General features: G+C 44.7%; 1 protein-coding gene across 1 annotated transcript; it reads right to left on the bottom strand.

Annotated features, from left to right (window-relative positions):
* Positions 1-2,793: 2,793 nt before the first annotated feature.
* LOC147975565 (uncharacterized) lies at positions 2,794-7,001 on the bottom strand. Its single transcript, XM_087520487.1, has 3 exons — positions 6,963-7,001; positions 3,531-4,343; positions 2,794-3,335 (listed from the first exon to the last, which is right to left on the bottom strand). Exons 1-3 carry the CDS (start codon positions 6,999-7,001, stop codon positions 3,114-3,116), a joined length of 1,074 nt encoding a protein of 357 aa, XP_087376613.1. The 3' UTR covers positions 2,794-3,113.
* Between the last annotated feature and the right edge of the window lie 14,302 nt (positions 7,002-21,303).

Below are 21,303 nucleotides of genomic sequence, written 5' to 3'. Positions count from 1 at the left end.
TAATACTCCCGAAATCCCGCCCCAGTACAGGGTGGCGTCGAGGTTATCTCACCAACAACTGCATAAAAGAGATTTTTATGTCGGCGAACTCAGGTATTCCAGAACTACAAGGATAAAATTGTGACGACAACACCTCGAAGCTCAACTCCCCGGGACACTGCCACAACCCCTAAATGTCAGGAGGCACCAAGAACAATGTTCTCGTCACAAGAATATCAGAACGATTCCAAGATACCCGCGTGATCCTAATTTTTTGCGTGAAATTTGAGGAGAGAAAAGTCAAAACTTCTACGTCAGGAGGCCTCACCAGAGAGACGAAGGGACTGGGGAGTAAAAATAATCCTACTCTTCGATATATATAATCCTAAGACTCAAAACATTTTGTTCTAGACTCAACAACGTCAGCGATTCGATCAAGCAGGGGGCTCCTAAGTCGGGGATGGATCTCATTGCCAACTTGTTACGCCCACAATGCGGCTATATCTCCCACGTGTCGGGGCACGACTTAGAGGCATAGCCGCATGGTAGTTTTGTCGCAAGAGGGGTAATCTTCACACAATCCCATTTACTAAATAAGAAAGGGATAAAGAGTTGGCTTGCAATCGCCACTTCACACAATACATAAATAATTCATACATCATCCAAATACACTCAAAGACCGACTACGGTCAAATCCAACAGAAAAGGAAGATAAACCCCAAATGCTAGATCCCCGATCGTCCCAACTGGGCTCCACTACTGATCATCAAGAAACGAAACATAGTAACGACCCAGATCCTTGTCGAACTCCCACTTGAGTTCGGTAGCATCACCTGCACTGGTATCCTCGGCACTTACAACTGTTTGGAAGTATCCGTGAGTCACGAGGACTCAGCAATCTCACAACCGCGAGATCAAGACTATTTAAGCTTATGGGTAGGAGAAGGTAATGAGGTGGAGCTGCAGCAAGCACTAAGCATATATGGTGGCTAACATACGCATATAAGAGTGAGAAGAGAAGCAACACACGGTCGAGGATCTAGAAGTGATCAAGAAGCGATTCTGAAACTACTTACATTCAAGCATAACACAAGACCGTGTTCACTTCCCGAACTCCGCCGAAAAGGGACCATCACGGCTACACACGCGGTTGATTCATTTTAATTAAGTTAAGTGTCAATTTCTCTACGAATGGATATTAACAAATTCCCTTCTGCCACGTAACCACGGGCACGGCTCTCAAAAGTTTATACCCTGCAGGGGTGTCCCAACTTAGCCCATCACAAGCTCTCACGGTCAATTAAGGATATTCCTTCTCCCGACAAGACCCGATCAGTCTCGGAATCCCGGTTACAAGACATTTCGACAATGGTAAAACAAGACCAGCAAAGCCACCCGAATGTGCCGACAAATCCCGATAGGAGCTTCACATATCTCGTTCTCAGGGCACACCGTATTATCCAAACTTCCGGTAGGCCAGCCCAGAGTTGGCCCTGGTGGCCACCGGCGGTTGACAGGTTGGACCAACACTCAGAGGAGCACTGGCCCGAGGGGTTAAAATAAAGATGACCCTTGAGTCTGCAGTACCCAAGGGAAAAGGATTAAGTGGCAAATGTTAAAACCAAGGTTGGGCCTTGCTGGAGGAGTTTTGTTCAAAGCGAACTGTCAAGGGGTTCCCGTAACACCCAACCACGTAAGGAACACAAAATCAAGGAACATAACACCGGTATGATGGAAACTAGGGCGACAAGAGTGGAACAAAACACCAGGCATAAGGCCGAGCCTTCCACCCTTTACCAAGTATATAGATGCATTAATTAAAATAAGAGATAATGTGATATCCCAACATAACCATGTTCCAACATGGAACAAACTTCAACTTCACCTGCAACTAACAACGCTAAAAGAGGGGCTGAGCAAAAGCGGTAAAATAGCCAAACAACGGTTTGCTAGGATGGTGGGTTAGAGGCTTGACATGGCAATATGGGAGGCATGATACAACAAGTGGTAGGTTGCGCAACATAGCGATAGAACGAACAACTAGCAAGCAAAGATAGAAGTTATTTCGAGGGTATGGTCATCTTGCCTGCGAAGTTCTTAGAGTTGTCGAAAGCTTGATCCTCGCAACTCCGGAACGGAATCGAAGCTAACGAGAGAAACAAATCGGAAAGAGGCAAGCAACATAGTAAACAACCATCACATAAACATGGCATGATGCACAATCAAGTATAATGCATGTACGGTTTAAAGAGGCATGGCACGGCAAATTGCACAACCAACACTACAAGTTAAGTGGAGCTCAATATGCAACGAGTTGCATATTTACAGAACACCACATTTGATTATTTAGTTCACTCCCCGTTTATGTACCCAACAATATTAAATGTTGTTAAACATGGCAAGAGGTGAAGCATAAGTAAAGTAAACATTTAGGCAAGTTTAAATGAGGCCAGAAATAACAACAACCATTCCGGAAAATCCCCATGTTCATATCTAGCAAATGAACCAAACAACAATTTAAACATTTTAAATGTTATTATCATGATGCGGATGACATGTGCAAGTTTTATGCAATTTTTGTTAAAACTTGACATGAGCATTATGAAGCATTTGTCACCATGGTGGATAGAAAGGGTGCCATGGCGACGATAACGAAAACGGTGCCACAACAACGTTCTGGTTCCGGTAACTCGATTGAGATGCCAGTGAAAAAGAACAAATGTGCGAAACATGCAAGAGTGATGGGTAGTGATCCCGATAACTGGGTTCCCATGGGTCGACGGTGTGGCAAACGAGGAGGTAAGCGCAAGGACATATCGGACACGGTGCAAACACGGGGTTCATCTCATACAACTCACAAGCATTCGATCACGGGTGTTGTCTCGGGGTTATACCTTCGAAGCGTGCATTTCCGGGGCGGTTCGAGTTCGTTGAGTGAAGTAGAGGAAGTAGTCGTTCCGCGACGGTAGTAGAAGTAGTGGTACTATCGGTCCTCGACGGTACTGGTACACATTTTCCTGTAGATGTTCGGGTCAACGAGGGGGTACTTGGCGCAACATAGGTCTTCGGGGTCGTCGGGTACACGTTCACAAAGTAGTCGTACACGTCGACGGTAGTGGTTCACTCAACGGCCTTCAGCGACGGTAGTGGTGCGCGGCGAGGAACTTGACGTCCATGGTGCCTTCGAGGGTCGACGGTGGAGGTACTTGTTGCATCGTCGGGCATAGTCGTACACTTGGTCTTGTCGGATTCACGACAATGGTAGTGGAACTTGACGCTTGAGCTTCGAATACGGGGTCGGACGTGTAGCCGTTCATAGTCAAACTTGGCGCATCCGGGTCGTGTACTTGGCGAGTCTGCACATAGAGGTACTTGGTAGTTTAGTGTAGACGAACTTGAGGTACTCCGGGGCAGAGATCTCAACGTTGCAACGGTGGTCCGGGGCAGATATCTCCACGTTGCAACGGTGGTCTCGACGCATTCAGATCGAAGCAAGGTCAAGGGGCCTCGGGCATCGCAGATCGAGGCAACGGCAGGTGCTCATATCCTACTCGAAGCAGAGGCGAGGCCGACGGCACAGGGCTCGGTGGCGTGTGGAAGCGCAGGAGGATGCAGGGGAGCGATGACGACTCGGCGGCGGGGAATATGAAGGGCGGAGCAGGTCCTGGTCCACTGGGCTGCTCCGACGAGGTGGAGGCGGTGTGCGGCTGGACAGCGCGGAGGCCGGAGGTGGTCAGGTGCGGGGCGTGCAGGGCGTGAGACCACGACGGCGGCGATGCGGGAGACGGGAGGAACAGTGTGAAGGACGGGTGGCTCGGGCGGCAGGATCTGGCAGCTGAGGTCGGGGACGGGGCCGAAGATGCGCGACGCGGCTCCTCTGGTCCATGGCGGGCAGACGGCGAAGGGCTTGGTGGCAGGGACGAAACGGAGGGAGGCCGGGCATCCACGAGCTCGGGCAGGAGAAGGCGGGTTGGGGAGATCCTGCGGCGGCGAGGGAGTCCTGGCTTGGGCGCCGACGAGAGGATGCCGGGCGCTGTGAGCGGGATCGAGCGAGAGCTCTCCTGGCGGCGCGAGGAGGGAGACGAGGGAAGGGATCGAGGAGATGTGGATCGGGCAGGGGAGAGGGTTAGGTTTAGACGGAGTAGGTGGTCTTGGGAGGCCTTGGGCCAAATGGGCCGCAGGAGGCCCAAGTGGCATGGTTGGGCTCTCTCTCTCCCTCTTCTTATTTCTTTAGCAGAAAACAAATGAAAGAAATGAAGGATTAGGGAAGGAACTTGGGCAGCGGATAATTTTCCCAGACTCACAAAAATGTGCTTGTTCCGAGAAAATAGAAAAAAGCCATGATTGAAAGATGTAAATTCAAACTCATTTGATTTTCATGCAAATGGGTTTGAACTAGGACTAGGTTTTGAAGTGTTCAAAAAATGTTGAAATTTTTGGAGGAACCTTGGCAAAAGGGAAGATAAAATGTGGGCAAGGTTTAGAAGTCAAGCTTGAACTAGAAAAGACATGGGGAATATTTGCAAGTGTGTTTATGGGTGATTCCGAAAAATGAAATATTTTATAATAGCTCCCTAAATATATTGGGAGGATATGTTATATAGAGAAATCACCATGTGAGTTCCCTCAATTTAAATAGATCAAAGATCTATGCATTTTATTTAGTAGATTTAAAAAAATGAAATGGCATGATTACATGATGCAATGCAAAAATAAAAGGAGCAAGCAAAAGAAACACATGGCGGCAACAAAATTACTGGAAGGCATCTGGAGCGTCGGTCTCGGGGCGTTACAGACTTAGAAGAAGCTCACAGTCAGTCATCACACGCGGGGTAGTTGCTTGAGGATTTTGCTCGGTGGCTTTAGCAGCAGAGTCCTAGGTCGCAGAATCATCATTGGTGGAGTAAGATGCAGCCTTACGAAATTGACTATCCAATGGACGAGTGCCTTCATCAATGACAACAACTTTGCCTTTTCATGAACTGAGGAAATTGTCCTTTGGAGGACTTCAATAGGAGGCAAAAAGCTAAAGTGATTATGAAAATCAGCCTTGTATGTAATTCAAGATCTGGTTCTGATGAACCTCATAATCCAAGGAGCATAGGGCTTCAATTCAAATGGTGAAAGCACAACATTGGCCAAAGTCCTCATGAAGAAATCAGGCCAGATCTTGTTCCGGTTTGGATCCGATAACGCGTTAACAGCCCCGACTAATGGGGATTTTCCAGTGTAAAATTCTCATTCGCCAGATGATCCACGTGTTACATCATGGTTGGGACAGATGTCATCCCTACAATGGACGGAAGACGCCTATGATATGTCGACACGCAGCACAGCCCAACAGTGGCCCATTTAAGGTAAAAAGGCCGGCCCAGCTAAAGGCCCACCATATTTTTTAGACACTAGTGGGCTGGCCCGTTAATAGCCTGCCTTGTTTTGTGTCAAATTAAGGCCCATATCAGATTTGGACCGTTAACAGGCCACTGTTATTTTGGGCCCATTCTAACCTAGGTTTGTATTTGTGCCTGTTAAATGCTCATTTACGAGTTCAGCCCGATAATAGTTTCGGCCCGTTAGTGTCCCGTGGTGCATCTGGGCTGTTGTCGGCCCAGTTTCACTTCAGGCCATTTAACGACCCGTGCTGAAACTAGGTTATTTATTGTCCGAAGTGACTTTAGGCCTCTTAACGACACGTAGTCTTCATGGATAAATTTCAGCCCAATGTGCCTATCGTCCTGTTAATGGCCCGTGTAATAGTTGGGCCTAATTAATGCCCATGTTGAATCTGGCTTGCTTATAGCCCATCTGTTAATGGCCTGTGACACAGTTGGGCCTACAGACCGCGTTGATACCGGCTTACTTAAAGCCCATAATTTTATTGGGCCAAACAGGGCCTGAGATATATTTTGGGTTGTTAACGACTCATTTTCTATTTGGGCCAAACATGGGCCTAAGACAGTTTCGGCCTATGTTGACCCATGATTTTTTTGGCTCAAAGCTAGCCCAATCTAGTTTTTAGCCTATTAAAAGCCCATGGTATTCTCTGGCCCAACTAGCCAGAACTTTATTCGGCCTATTAAAGGCGGAAAACTACTATACATTTAGACCTGCTAATGGCCCAAGATGATTATAGGCCCACATTTCGGCCCATATATAGCGTAGCGAGTTACGGGCCGGCTTGAAGACCGACAACATTGAGATCCGTTGACCTAAACTATACAATAAAGAAATTACAGCATATTAATCCACTGGGCATCAAAGTTTGTCACCGGTGATAATAAAGAGCAACGAGACCATAGATTACATACACTGGGCATCAAAGGTCGCCACCAGTGCATATAAACGCACCGATAAAAGAATATACAAAACTAAGAGCACTTCATAAGGCATTAGGCCTGGCCTGGAGGTGCACCGCAAGCAGCAGAACAAGCTGATGAGACCTCAATTGTGTCAACAATAGATGCTCTAACCCTAGCTGTATATCACCAAAGTCCGCAAGGCTGTCCTCTGAGGTCTTGTTTGCATCATTGACATCAAGTCAGAGCTGAATTGAAGCAAGCCTTTCCGATTTAAGTTGAGACTAAAGAAGCTGAACTGATTGAGGCAGAAACTGCACAAAGGTTGTCTCACAGCTGCTGGTGAGTAGCTTCAACTCACTATCTTCATCAAGACATGACCTTGGGGTGATCTCGCTCTCTTCAAGATGGTTTGGCTCACTATCTTCCCTAAAGTTCTGCCTGGCATAAGAGATATGACTCTGAAAGAAGAACAAGGAGACATGTAACAGGTTTTACAATTATAGAAGCAAATAAATGGATTTGTTTTGAATAAGGAACATGTTTTTACAACTACAATTTAAAACTGGTAGTTGATGCAAACATCCAATCAAATGTAAACACCAAAGTAAACATAAGTGGAGGATATGATGCCTATCCAAATATATACTAGAACAAAGTTTGAAGGCTTGAGAAGGATGAACATACATTGCATGTTAACACGGGTTGGACAAAGCCCTTCTCCATGTCGATGGAAGGATAATTCAAGAAATTCCCCAAAGAAACTTCTTTATAAGCGTTGCCTTTATTCTACATTTTGTAAAGATTAAATATAGATCAAAGAATATAGGAAGAAATAAAGGATAATGAAGCTCAGGTGCAGAGTGATGATACATAATCAAATAGCTATTAATTAAGTACATCGTTACAAGGCAAATTGTATTGACAAGAGGAATGCATACATCAACGTGTGCAGTGGCACTGGCTTTATTTAACATTTTGGTAAGAGTAAATGTAGATCTGATAATTTGGAGAAAGTGGAGGGCAGGGCAGATAAGATGCAGAGTAATGCTAGACAATCAACTATCTCACAATGCAAGTACAACAATACTACCACCGTCCATTATTACTTATTGCTCAAATGATGTATCTAGCACTATTAAGTTCTGAATATATCCAATTGAGCAACAATTAATTCGATACAGAGGGAGTACATGACAACATGTACTTATATGAGCAATCCAAAACTTCATAACCATTGTGTTAATTCTACATTTATCTAAGAGTAAATATAGATCTTATAATTTTGAGCAAAGGGAGGATAAGGAAGCGAACATTTACAATGATGCTACATAATCAAACAACAATGAGTGCAAGTATGCTGACAAAGGGCAAGAGGTACTGACAAGAGCAATGCAGTGCCAGTATTGTTGTGAGATCCTATGATCCTTTGAGAATGGAGATTCATCTGAAATTAGTTTTCGTACAAGAGAGAAGGTAAGGCACATACATAAATGTAGGAGTTCAAATTTTTAAATGATATCATAGACAGTACCTGACGTTGGGCTCTCTAGAGTTCTAATAGGGGTTTGGCCAGTGGAGTAGGGGTAAAATGTGGTACAATTGGGCCTGTGTTTTCTGTGGCTACTGATCTATCTGATTTAACAGGTATCACTGCCTTTTCCAAATACCTAGTTTGTACTCCTTGAGGATCTACACTCACCCTCTTCCTTTTGGACATCTATTACGAAAGAACAACATTTGATTGAAAAAACATAGTATGATGACAGATGGAATAGGTACAGAAAATAGATAGGTATGGCATATACTCATATATGATGCTTAAACTAAGCAGATGGTGGTATAACAAAGTAGAAGTAATGCAAGAGGTCATATGCAAAATATGTGCGACCAATACAACCTTGCCAAGTTAGAGCTAGCACCTTGATGGGTGAATAAGATAGGCCATCCTCCACCATGCCAAGTTTGTTAGCTAGTGGATTCTTCTGCAATATTCCTCTTGTGCGCCCATTCTCATATTCGTTTTGATCATGTTCAATACCTGACATGCATGAAAACATAAAAATAAGTGGGATTATCTTTGTAATGCAGAAGTTATTCTCATCCAAATACTGCCTCCCTGTAAACCCCTTTGTGCCATCTCTGCAATTCTTCTGAGAGATGCCATGCATGCTGTAATTTGGTGTGTGCATTAATATAATGTGGCCTACTACTCAAAATATGAGAGCTCCAGAAGTGATGATAGTTCGCAGATGATAGCTTCAACATATAGTAAAGAAGAACAAGTCGACTTGACCTGGCAGATTCAAAATATACTAAGGGAGAACAACTCGACCTGACCAGTCGACCGTAAATGTCTCTGCTACTCTTCCCAACAAGGAACATACTTATTAAAGAAGAAGAGAAGAGGATCATGTTAAAGAAGATCAGAAGAGCAAGCATATTGAAGATATTACAAGTCTTTCAATACAATGTGTGTTGCCCACCCATGATGAACCAGATCGCACAGAGAAAAACCATTCCTTCCGGTCTCTCCATATGGGGCTCACATGCATTTCAAAACTAAAGTAGGAACATTTAGCTGGCCAATTAAACATGTCTCAGTTTTACTAACATCAGCATAATATGATATTCGAATTTGTACAACTAAGCTTCTTTAGCTTGATGGGTGGAGCAGTGCTATTAAGACACAAATCACGTAGGATGATCATGGTCATCATAAAATGGGGAAACGTAAGCATGATGAGTATAGTGTTGATGGAGACTTCAACCCACGAAGGGTAACGGTTGCGCGAGTCCATGGAGGGCTCCACCCACGAAGAGTCCACGAAGAAGCAACCTTGTCTATCCCACCATGGACATCGCCCATGAAGAACTTGCCTCACTTGGGTAGATCTTCACGAAGTAGGCGATCTCCTTTCCCTTACAAACTCCTTGGTTCAACTCCACAATCTTGACGGAGGCTCCCAAGTGACACCTAACCAATCTAGGAGACACCACTCTCCAAAAGGTAATAGATGGTGTGTTGATGATGAACTCCTTGCTCTTGTGCTTCAAATGATAGTCTCCCCAACACTCAACTCTCTCTCACAGATTTGGATTTGGTCAAAAGATGATTTGAGTGTAAAGCAACTTGGGAAGGCTAGAGATCAAGATTCTTGTGGTTGGAATGGAATATCTTGGTCTCAACACAAGAGTAGGTGGTTCTCTCTCAAAAAATGTATGCTAGAAATGTAGGCACATTCTGATGGCTTTCTCCACGAATGAAGAAAGGGTGGAGGGGTATATATAGCCTGCACACAAAATCTAGCCGTTACACACAATTTGCCAAACTCGGTGGGACCGAATCGAGAAACTCGGCCAGACTGATTTAGTTTAAAATGTGAACGTTAGGATTTTCGATGGGACTGATATGATCAACCGGTGGGACCGATGTGCTAGGGTTAGGGTAAAACCTCAACTCAGTTTGACCGATTACACAAACTCGGTTGGACCGATTTTGGTAATAAGCAAAATAGAGAGTTGGTCAAGCAAACTCGATGGGACCGATTGCATATCTCGGTGGGACCGAAATTACTGCAACAAGTATCAGAGAGTTTGTAAGCCCATCTCGGTGTGACCAAGATCCCATTGGTGAGACCGAACTGATTAGGGTTTCTGGCAGTGGCTATGTCAAGTGAACTCGGTGGTACTGGATAGATCAAATCGGTGGGGCCGAGTTTGACTTTTGGTTTTGGACATATGTGGATATGAGAAAATGGTTGAGGGCTTTGGAGCATATCACTAAGCACTTTGAGCAAGCAAGCCATTAAGCAACACCTCATCCCCTTTTTATAGTATTGGCTTTTCCTATGGACTCAATGTGATCTTTGATCACTAAAATGAAAATGTAGAGTCCAATCTTCTGTCCTTAGCATTTTGAAGGGGTTCCACATCCTCTTTTCCAAGCCACTCCACTGTTGAACTTATCTGAAATATACTAGATAGAAGTATTAGTCCAACAAGAGATATGTTGGCATTAATTACCAAAATCACCTAGGGAGTACTTGTGCTTTTGTCCCCCTTTTTGGGAATTGATGACAACATACATCAAAGCTTTAGATAAAGATATGAAGAATAACAAGTAAAGCTATGGAAAGACATGTAACATGCATAGGCTCCCCCTATATGTATGCAATCATGTGAATATAGAATATAAGATCATGTGAATGCATAAGCATGATAGAGCAAGCAATGAGTTACATGTATCTTCGCTATATGCATCAGAGCAAATGGTGTGGTTTTAAGAAGTGTGCCTTCATGTTCATGAGTCCTTCTTGCAAACAATATGTACATCAGCAAGAGATCATCATGGACATGAGTGTGATTCATATACTTACCTTGTGGTATTATGCTGGCTTTGGAAGAGATGAACCTGAGTAAACAAGGTTCGATAACACAGAAACATCGACTAAATAGAGCAAGAACAACAAACCACAAGAGTACCAAGATTGGGATGACATGTAGTGAGTGAGTACTAGGTACTCTATTGGATATAGACATATCCCCAAGGGTAAATATATGCAATGAATTCAAAGATTTCCTTCCCTTAGAAGTCTTTCTCCCCCTGAATCTTATATAGGATAATGGGAGAATATAGGGAAAAGAAAATCAGAGCAAAACAAACCAGAGCACAATAATCATAACACAAACTAACATGTCTTTCCCTCTTAAAGGCATGTGACTTATCTCCCTTTGATGTGATTAAGCACTCTCCCCCTTTGATGTGATTAAGCTTTGATGTGATCTCTCTCTCCCCCTTTGACATCAATTTCCAAGAAGGGATCTTCTGGAGTGTGAGTCGAATAGGTTTGGTCCTTGAGTCACATGACAAAGCAGCAAGTTAAATGTGATGCAGGTAGAGGAAAAGAATCATTGAGTGGAGCTGGAACAAATATGCAGGATGCAAATGACAAAGTGTCTTCTCAGCAGTGGAATCAGTAACACCGAGTTGTTTTCTTCGGTGGCACCGAAATGGTTCGGTTTGACCGAAAGAGACAAACTGGTGTGTCCAAGTTCAACACAGAGAGAACATTTGTCATCTCAGCTCACTAGGAAAATAATATCTCACAAAGATTTTCAAGGAATTAACTGAAGGATTTGCAATGAATTGGATGCAGGAAATGCAGAAACTAATAGAGAAAGAAAAGAAATCAAGATGAAGTGAAATGGAAACATGCTAGGCACAAATGAAAGAACACAAAAAAAACACTAAAGAACTTCATCTAGAATTGGTCGGCGACAAAGTCACCCATGTTAGAGTATATTGACTGAGGAGTCAAGTGAGAACACTTGATCATAGGTCATACTCATCGTTTAAGCTCAGAATGGGGTTACCGTTTTTCGTTTAAGCATTTTGATGTATTCGCATCTTGTTGAGCTGCTTTGACCCATGCATTGGGGTAAAGCTTCTCTAAGATGGAATAACATACCTTGGGTGGTGGTGTTGAACTTGATCATGTAGTTGAACTTGTGTGGGATGCTCAAGGTCGATGTAGCTCATCAATGATTGGGGGCACCACTTGTAGTTTGAGCTCATCTACCTACATGGGTTAGTCTTGCAAGGAGAAAGCACTTGTGTATCCAAAATGACAATCATGAAATTTGATACAAATGGAATTTGATATAAAGATTTTGTCAAAGGATATGTTGAAAGGTTTCATGCTTCCTTGACTTCAACCACCATGTTGTAGAGACTTGGTGATGTGGAGATTGCTCAAGATGTGAGTGATTTGCAATCTCATAGATTTGATTCATCCACATACCTACAAGGGTTATATAGCATGCAAGGGTGCAAATATATCCAAGATATATGATCATCATCATCATAAGAGAAATATCCAGGATTAGTCAAAGGCTCATGCCTTGCATGTACCCAAATGGAGTTTCTACTCCAAGTTTGAAGCATCAATGATGTTCAATTCACCTCTCAAACGGCAAAATACTTTCTCATCAAGAGGTTTGGTGAATATATCCGCCAATTGCTTACCGGTACGAACATGCTTAAGATCAATATCTCCTTTAGCAACATGATCTCGAATGAAATGATGACGAACTTCAATATGCTTAGTTCGAGAATGTTGCACGGGATTGTGAGCAATCTTAATAGAACTTTCATTGTCACAAAGCAATGGAACATGTTTCACATAGATCCCATAATCTTTAAGAGTTTGGGTCATCCAAAGTAATTGAGCACAACATGAACCGGCGGCAATGTATTCCGCTTCGGCGGTGGATAAGGATACCGAGTTTTGTTTCTTGGAAGACCAAGATACAAGAGATCTACCAAGAAATTGACAAGTACCCGAAGTGGATTTTCTATCAACCTTGTCACCGGCATAGTCTGAGTCGGAATAGCCAACAAGATCAAAAGAAGACCTCTTAGGATACCAAATGCCAAAATTTGGTGTATGGATTAAGTATCTCACTATCCTTTTCACAGCCTTAAGATGGCATTCTTTGGGGGCCGCTTGATATCGTGCAGACATGCACACACTTAGCATAATATCGGGACGGGAGGCACATAGATATAACAATGAACCAATCATAGAGCGATAAGCCTTTTGGTCAACTGGTTCACCATCCTTAGTCAAGTAGACATCTCAAACTTCTCCAACATTAGCCTTCCAAACTTTTCACCAAAATGAGGGTTAGTTGAACCAAATATGATATCATCAACATAAATTTGGCACACAAATAATTCACCATTAACCCTTTTTGTCAAAAGAGTAGAATCAAATTTTCCAATCTCAAAGCCTTTTTCAATAAGGAACTTGGTCAAGCATTTATACCACGCTCTAGGAGCTTGTTTAAGACGATAAAGAGCTTTGTGAAGTTTGTAAACATGATCGGGTTTCTTAGGATTAACAAAGCTGGGAGGTTGTTTGACATAAACTTCCTCCTCAATTTCACCATTTAAAAAGCACTTTTAATGTCCATTTGGTACAAGGTAATATCATGGTGATTAGCATAGGCAAGTAAGATGCGGATGGACTCAAGTCTAGCAACGGGGGCATATGTCTCACCATAATCCATACCTTCGACTTGAGTGTAGCCTTGGGCGATGAGACGTGCTTTGTTGTGAACGACTTGTCCATCTTCGTCTTGCTTGTTGCGAAACACCCATTTGGTACCGATGATGTTGTGGTTGTTGTCGGGCTTCTCAACCAATGTCCACACTTGGTTCCTCTCAAAGTTGTGTAGCTCTTCATGCATGTCATTTATCCAATCCGGATCTTCCAATGCTTCTTCAGCCTTCATAGGTTCAATGCTAGAGATGAATGAATAATGTTCACAAAAATTAGCCAAACGAGTTTTAGAGCGAGTGATTCTCCCAGTTTGGATATCATTGATGATTTGCTCGCGGGATGGTCTCTTATGACTCTTGCTCTAACTCGTGAGAGCTTTTATTTGGGTCGGGGTGGAACATCTTCTTCATCATCTTGTTCTTCCTCTTGGCCTTCTTAGTTGTTTACATTATCGTTCTCTTGTCGAGGTGGAGAAGGAGGTTGAAGAGGTTCATCTTGCTGTACTTCCTCATTTCCTTCATCTTGGCATGTCCCACTTGTGGATGCCTCCGTGTCAACTCTTGGTTCACCTTGTCGTGAGGTAGAAGCTTCCACTTGGACGGACGAGGTGCTCTCCTTCACCTCCGTTGGACGAATCTTGCCAATATACAAGTCTTGGATTGCTTCCGAAGGGACTTTGTCTCCTACATCAATTGGCAGTTGCTCTATTTGCGAACCGTTAGATTCATCAAACTTCACATCTACCGTCTCTTCAACCTTTCGGGTGAAGTTGTTGTAGACACGGTAAGTGTGAGAGTTTGAGCCATAACCAAGTAGGAAACCCTCATGAGATTTAGGAGCAAATTTAGAACGACGATGCTTATCAAGAATATAGCACTTTGAGCCGAATACTCGAAAGTATCAAACTTGGAATTTGTTACCGGTGAGAAGCTCCTATGCCGTCTTGCCGAGTAGCTTGTGAAGATACAAGCGATTTGTTGCATGACAAGCTGTCTCAACCACTTCCTCCCAAAATTGTTTTGGTGTCTTGTACTCATCAAGCATCGTTCTTGTCATCTCAATAAGAGTCCGGTTCTTCCTCTCAACAAATCCATATTGTTGAGGCGTGTACATAGCCGAGAACTCGTGTGAAATCCCTTCTTCGTCAAGAAATGTATCCACATTTGCGTTCTTGAACTTCGTTCCATTGTCGCCGCGAAGCTTCTTGATCTTCACTTCAAGTTGAATTTGGGCCTTCCTAGCGAAGTTCTTGAAGATCTTTTGGACCTGAGATTTATCATCAAGAAAGAACACCCACGTAAATCTTAAAAAATCATCTACTATGACTAGAACAAATGAGTTTCCACCGAGACTTTTATAGGCATTGGGACCAAAGAGATCCATATGAAGTAGCCCGAGCGGTCTTCTCATGGTCATGATGTTCTTCACGGGGTGACTTCCTCCAACTTGTTTTCCTGCTTGACAAGCACTGCACAATCTATCCTGGTCAAATATAACATCTTTCACTCCAAGGATATGATCACCTTTAATAAGCTTATCAAGATTTCGCATGCCCACATGATCTAACCTTCTATACCACAACCAACCTTTAGAGGATTTAGCAATTAAGCAAGTTCTAGGTTGAGCCTCTTTAGTGAAATCAACAGTGTAAAAATCACCTCTACGTAAACCAGTAAAGACCATTTTATGATTATCTCTATGAAACACTTGGCAATCTACTTCAGTAAATAGGACATTGAAACCAAAGTCAGCAAGTCTAGATACGGAAAGTAAATTATAGCCAAGGGATTCAACGAGCATAACATTTTGTATGGAGCTATCATGTGAGATGGCCACCTTACCAAGGCCAACCACCTTACCCTTTGAGTTGTCACCAAAAGTAACATACTTTCGAGTGCCGTTGTTTTCAGCAAGCTCACGAAACATATCCTTGGCTCCGGTCATGTGATCGGTACATCCACTATCAAGAACCCATTCCTTTCCTCCAGCCATGTAGCCATGAAGATTAGCCATAAGACCAAAATGTCTCATAGACTCATCGAGATCAAAGACACTATCATCATCCTCACCATAGTATCCATGTTCAGCATCGTCTTGTGATTGATCAATTCCTAGAGAGAGTGATTCATTAGATAAGTGATCATCACAATGTTCATCTTTATGAATTCTAATGGCTTCGGAGATTATATTGCTAATGGTTCCAATATCTCCTTTGGCACGCATGCGGTTAGTAAGCTCAAATAGACAATCACCAAACTTAGGATCATTGGAATTCATCTTACTCAAGGCAATAGACTTATGAAGAATTTCATCTAAGTTTTGCAACGAATAGTTTGGAAATCGTTCCTCAAGAAATCTCCATATGGTGTAAGCACAATCAAGAGCAGGCAAGCTAGCAATCAAATTTCTAGGTAAACCTCTAGTGATAAGATTAACAGTTCTAAGATTACGGATCATCTTAATAGAATCATCAAGGGTAGGATGCAAGGGGTCAATGAGGGGTGCACAAGGGCTAGTAATGTACTTGTTCAAGTAATATTCATTGAAAATCTCAAGCATCTCAATTTTCTACTCATGAAAGAAGTCTCCATCAAGTATATGCACTCTACGTCTAAGACTCCCCAAAGTAGACTCATCCATCTTCCTCGAATGTTGTTTAAACCAAAGCAATGGAGACCAATGCTCTGATACCAATTGTAGGATCCAGACGAGGTGTCTAGAGGGGGGCGATTAGACCCTCAACAAGAAAAGTAGAAGTTTTTAAATTCTTTAAGTTAAAGTGGAGTTTTAGCACAAGTTTAAACATTCACAATACATTTCAAGCAAGCATGGCAAGATTATATGAGCAGCGGAAAGTAAAGCATGTAACTTGCAAGAAAGTAAAGGGATGGGATTGGAGTGTGCAAATGCAATTGGAGACATGGAGATTTTTGGCGTGGTGCCGATAGGTGGTGCTATCGTACATCCACGTTGATGGAGACTTCAACCCATGAAGGGTAACGGTTGCGCGAGTCCACGGAGGGCTCCACCCACGAAGGGTCCACGAAGAAGCAACCTTGTCTATCCCACCATGGCCATCGCCCACAAAGAACTTGCCTCACTTGGGTAGATCTTCATGAAGTAGGCAATCTCCTTGCCCTTACAGACTCCTTGGTTCAATTCCACAATCTTGACGGAGGCTCCCAAGTGACACCTAACCAATCTAGGAGACACCACTCTCCAAAAGGTAATAGATGGTGTGTTTATGATGAACTCCTTGCTCTTTTGCTTCAAATGATAGTCTCCCTAACACTCAACTCTCTCTCACATATTTGGATTTGGTGGAAAGATGATTTGAGTGGAAAACAACTTGGGAAGGCTAGAGATCAAGATTCTTGTAGTTGGAATGGAGTATCTTGGTCTCAACACAAGAGTAGGTCGTTCTCTCTCAGAAAATGTATGCTGGAAATGTAGGCACATTCTGGTGGCTTTCTCCACATATGAAGAAAGGGTGCAGAGGTATATATAGCCTCCACACAAAATCTAGCTATTACACACAATTTGCCAAACTCGGTGGGACCGGATCAAGGAACTCGGTCAGACCGATTTAGTTCAAAATGTGAACGTTAGGATTTTTGGTGGGACCGATATTATCAACTTGATGGGACCGATGTGCTAGGGTTAGGGTAAAACCTCAACTCGGTTTGACCGATTACACAAACTCGGCGGGACCGATTTTGGTAATAAGCAAAATAGAGAGTTGGTCAAGCAAACTCGGTGGGACCGATTGCATATCTTGGTGAGACCGAAATTATTGCAACAGGTAACAGAGAGTTTGCAAGCCCATCTCGGTGTGACCAGATCCCATCGGTGAGACCGAACTGATTAGGGTTTCTGGCAGTGGCTATGTCAAGTGAACTCGGTGGCACCGGATAGATCAAATCGGTGGGGCCGAGTTTGACTTTTGGTTTGGGACATATGTGGATATGAGAAAGTGGTTGAGGGCTTTGGAGCATATCACTAAGCACTTTGAGCAAGCAAGCCATTAAGCAACACCTCATCCCCTTTTGATAGTATTGGCTTTTCCTATGGACTCAATGTGATCTTGGATCACTAAAATGAAAATGTATAGTCTTGAGCTTTTGAGCTTTTGCCAATCTTTTGTCCTTACCATTTTGAAGGGGTTCCACATCCTCTTGTCCAAGCCACTCCACTGTTGAACTTATCTGAAATATACTAGACAGAAGTATTAGTCCAACAAGAGATATGTTGACATTAATTACCAAAATCACCCAGGGAGCACTTGTGTTTTCAAAAGTACAGTCAACAAGTGACAAAGAAATGCAATTCCTGCTACCTCTCTATATGTCGTGACATTCATTTGGAATCTCAAGTGGGACCTTTAGCTAACCAATTAAATGTGTCTGTTAACTAATATCAGTATCATATCACAATCATATTTGAACAACTAAGCTTTGGAATTATGAGTGATGTATTGTTTAGCTTGAAGGGTGGAGTACTGCTAGTACGACAGAAAGCACCTACGTAGATCATAGTAGTGTAGATAAAAGGGAAAAACTCTAAGCATCACGAGTAAAATCATGTGACGCCCCCAATTTGACCGTACACTAATCATACACGCAAACGTGTATGATCAAGATCAGGGACTCACGGGAAGATATCACAACACAACTCTACAAATAAAATAAGTCATACAAGCATCATATTACAAGCCAGGGGCCTTGAAGGCTCGAATACAAGAGCTCGATCATAGACGAGTCAGCGGAAACAACAATATCTGAGTACAGACATAAGTTAAACAAGTTTGCCTTAAGAAGGCTAGCACAAACTAGGATATAGGTCGAAAGAGGCGCCGACCTCCTGCCTAGGATCCTCCTAAACTACTTCTGGTCGTCGTCAGCGGCCTGCACGTAGTAGTAGGCACCTCTAGTGTAGTAGTAGTAGTCGTCAACGACAGTAGCGTCTGGCTCCTGGGCTCCATCGTCTAGTCGCAGCAATCAGGTATATAAAGGGGGAAAAGAGGGAGCAAAGCAACCGTGAGTACTCCTCCAAAGTACTCACAAGCAAGGAGCTACACTACATATGTATGCATTGGTATCAAATGGAAAAGGGGCATCATATATGGACTGAACTGCAGAATGCCGGAATAAGAGGGGGATAGCTAGTCCTATCGAAGACTACGCTTCTGGTAACCTCCATCTTGCAGCATGTCGAAGAGAGCAGATGGTAAGTTCACCAAGTAACATCGCATAGCATAATCCTAACTGATGATCCTCCCCTCATCGCCCTATGAGAGAGCGATCACCGGTTGTATCTGGCACTTGGAAGGGTGTATTTTATTAAGTATCCGGTTCTAGTTGTCATAAGGTCAAGGTACAACTCCAAGTCGTCTTGTTACCGAAGATCACGGCTATTCGAATAGATTAACTTCCCTGCAGGGGTGCACCACATTTCCCAACATGCTCGATCCCCTTTGTCCGGACACATTTTTCTGGGTCATGCCCAGCCTCGGAAGATCAACACATCGCAGCCCTACCTAGGCACGACAGAGAGGTCAGCACACCGATCTAAATCCTATGGCGCAGGGGTCTGGGCCCATCGCCCATTGCACACCTGCACGTTGCGTACGCGGCCGGAGAGCAGACCTAGCAACCTCCATTACAAAGGAAGTTGCGTTACGCGGTCCAACCCGGCGCGTGCCGCTCAGTCGCTGATGTCATGAAGGCTTCGGCTGATACCACGACGTCGAGTGCCCATAACTGTTCTCGCGTAGTTGGTTAGTGCGTATTTGCCAGTAGCCAGACTCAGATCAAATACCCAGATCTCGTTAAGCGTGTTATTTTGAAGTAACCGCGAACGCCGACCAGGGCTAGGCCCACCGCTCTCCTAGGTGGTCTCAACCTGCCTTGTCGCTCCGCCTCAAAGTAACAGTCAGGGGCCGTCGGGAACTCAGGCCCACCACTACCTGGATGGAGCCACCTGCCCCTTCAGCCCCCAACATCGGAATCACTTGCGGGTACTCAACGAGCCGACCCGACTTTAGTCACCACCTGTATAGCATGTATATATGTAAGTATATACCCATGATCACCTCCCGAGTGATCACGACCCGATATTATAGCATGGCAGATGGACAAGATTGTAGGGCCACTGATGGTAAACTAGCATCCAGTACTAAGAATTTAGGATTGCAGGTAAGGTATCAACAGTTATAGCAACAATGACAGCCTATGCATCAGAATAGGATTAACGGAAAGCAGTAACAAGCTACACTACTCTAATGCAAGCAGTAGAGAGAAGAGTAGGTGATATCTGGTGATTAAGGGGGGGGGCTTGCCTGGTTGCTCTGGCAAGAGAGAGGGGTCGTCAACATCGTAGTTGAACTGGGGGTCTCCGACAGTCTCGGGGTCTACCGAAAAGAAGTAACGGAGGGGAACACAATAAATAACAGAGAAAACAAAGCAACACAAAGCATAACATGGCAATGCGTGGTGCTAGGGCTGACCTAACGCGGTATGAGGTGATATCGGTGAAGGGGGGAAACATCCGGGAAAATATCCCTGGTGTTTCGCGTTTTCGGACAGATGGATCGGAGGGGAAAAGTTGCGTGTTTGCTATGCTAGGGATGTGTGGTGGACGAACAGGCTACGTACTCGGATTTGTCTCATCGTTCTGAGCAACTTTGGTGTACAAAGTTTTTCCATCCGAGCTACGGATTATTTTATATTAATTTTCAAAGTTTTATTCATTTTTAAATTTAATTTAGTTCGAAATAATGTGAATTGCTATGTGCACCCAGCTCTGGGTACACATAACTGTACCAGAGGGGCTGACATGTGGGTCCAAGGGGTCCCAGTTGACCAGTCAAACTTTGACTGGTCAACAGGGGGTGGGGCCCCTTGTCATATAGTGTTTTATTAACCTAACAGATAACTAGACTAATTAGGTTATTATATTAACTAACACAAGTTAATTAAGTTAAATAACTCTTTAATTAATTGATTAATTAATTTTCTATTATATATATATATTTAACGTTCTCAAGGGGCAGCCCCACATGTCATAGGCCAGCGGGGCATAGCGGGTGTGGGCTAACGGGTTAACGGGCGGAGCCGGATGGGCACCCGAGCGGGCGCTGCGGTCAGCGAGAGAAGGCGGCGGGCGCGCGGCGCGACGCCGACGGACACAGAGGCAGGGTTGTGGTGCGAGGGCCGGGAGCGGTGAACGGGACAGTGCGGGAGGCGGGTTGGCGCGACGCGGCGGCTCCAACAAGCGGTGGCGAGGGAACGAGGTACAGCACGACAGCAACAGCTAGGAGCAGGGGGCACGGCGGGGCGCCGGCCGGCTGTGGGAGCGCGTGAGCGGGCACATGGGAGGAGGGTGCGCCCGGGTGGCGCGTCCGCCGGCACAGTGCGGGGCGGTCGAGCGGGGCTGACAGCAGAGGCAGCCCGCGGCAGCAGAGCCGAGGTAGAGGCTGGAGCTGCAGCGGCAGGTTGGGACGAGCGGAGGGCGTAGTGACTGCGGGCGTGGCCGAACCCCGTCGAGGGCGTGGTGGCCGTGGTGACAGAGAGTTGCAGGGGAGTGATGGCGCCGTAGCGTGCGCGGGACATGGGAGAGAGGAGAGGGCGTGACCCTCACCGAGTAGTGTAGGGAGTGGAAGTGATGGTCGCGGAGGACGACGAAGACGACAGGCGGCGACGGGGGAGCCTCGGGTGGATGACGCTCGGCGACGGCAGTTCGGGGTGGCGTCGGGGTCGGTGGAGCACGTCGGGGAGGAGGCGAGGCGGCTGGGGTTGGGGACAGGGACGTGCGCCGGGGCGGCGATGGGGTTGCATCTCCGGGCGGCGACGTTCGGTGCCTCGATCCGATCTGGATCGAGGGAGGTGAGGGAGAGCGGGTGTGGGGAGAGTGGAGGGTGTCGGTAGGTTAGGGTGTGCCCTGGGGAGGCCATATAAGGGGTG

This window comes from Triticum urartu, chromosome 4A (assembly GCF_056163025.1).
Source record: "Triticum urartu cultivar PI428250 chromosome 4A, HENAU_Tu73, whole genome shotgun sequence".
In the NCBI taxonomy this organism is placed as follows: Eukaryota; Viridiplantae; Streptophyta; class Magnoliopsida; order Poales; family Poaceae; genus Triticum; species Triticum urartu.
The sequence above is the reverse complement of the archived record's forward strand: the minus strand, read 5'-3'. Positions and strand labels throughout refer to the sequence as shown.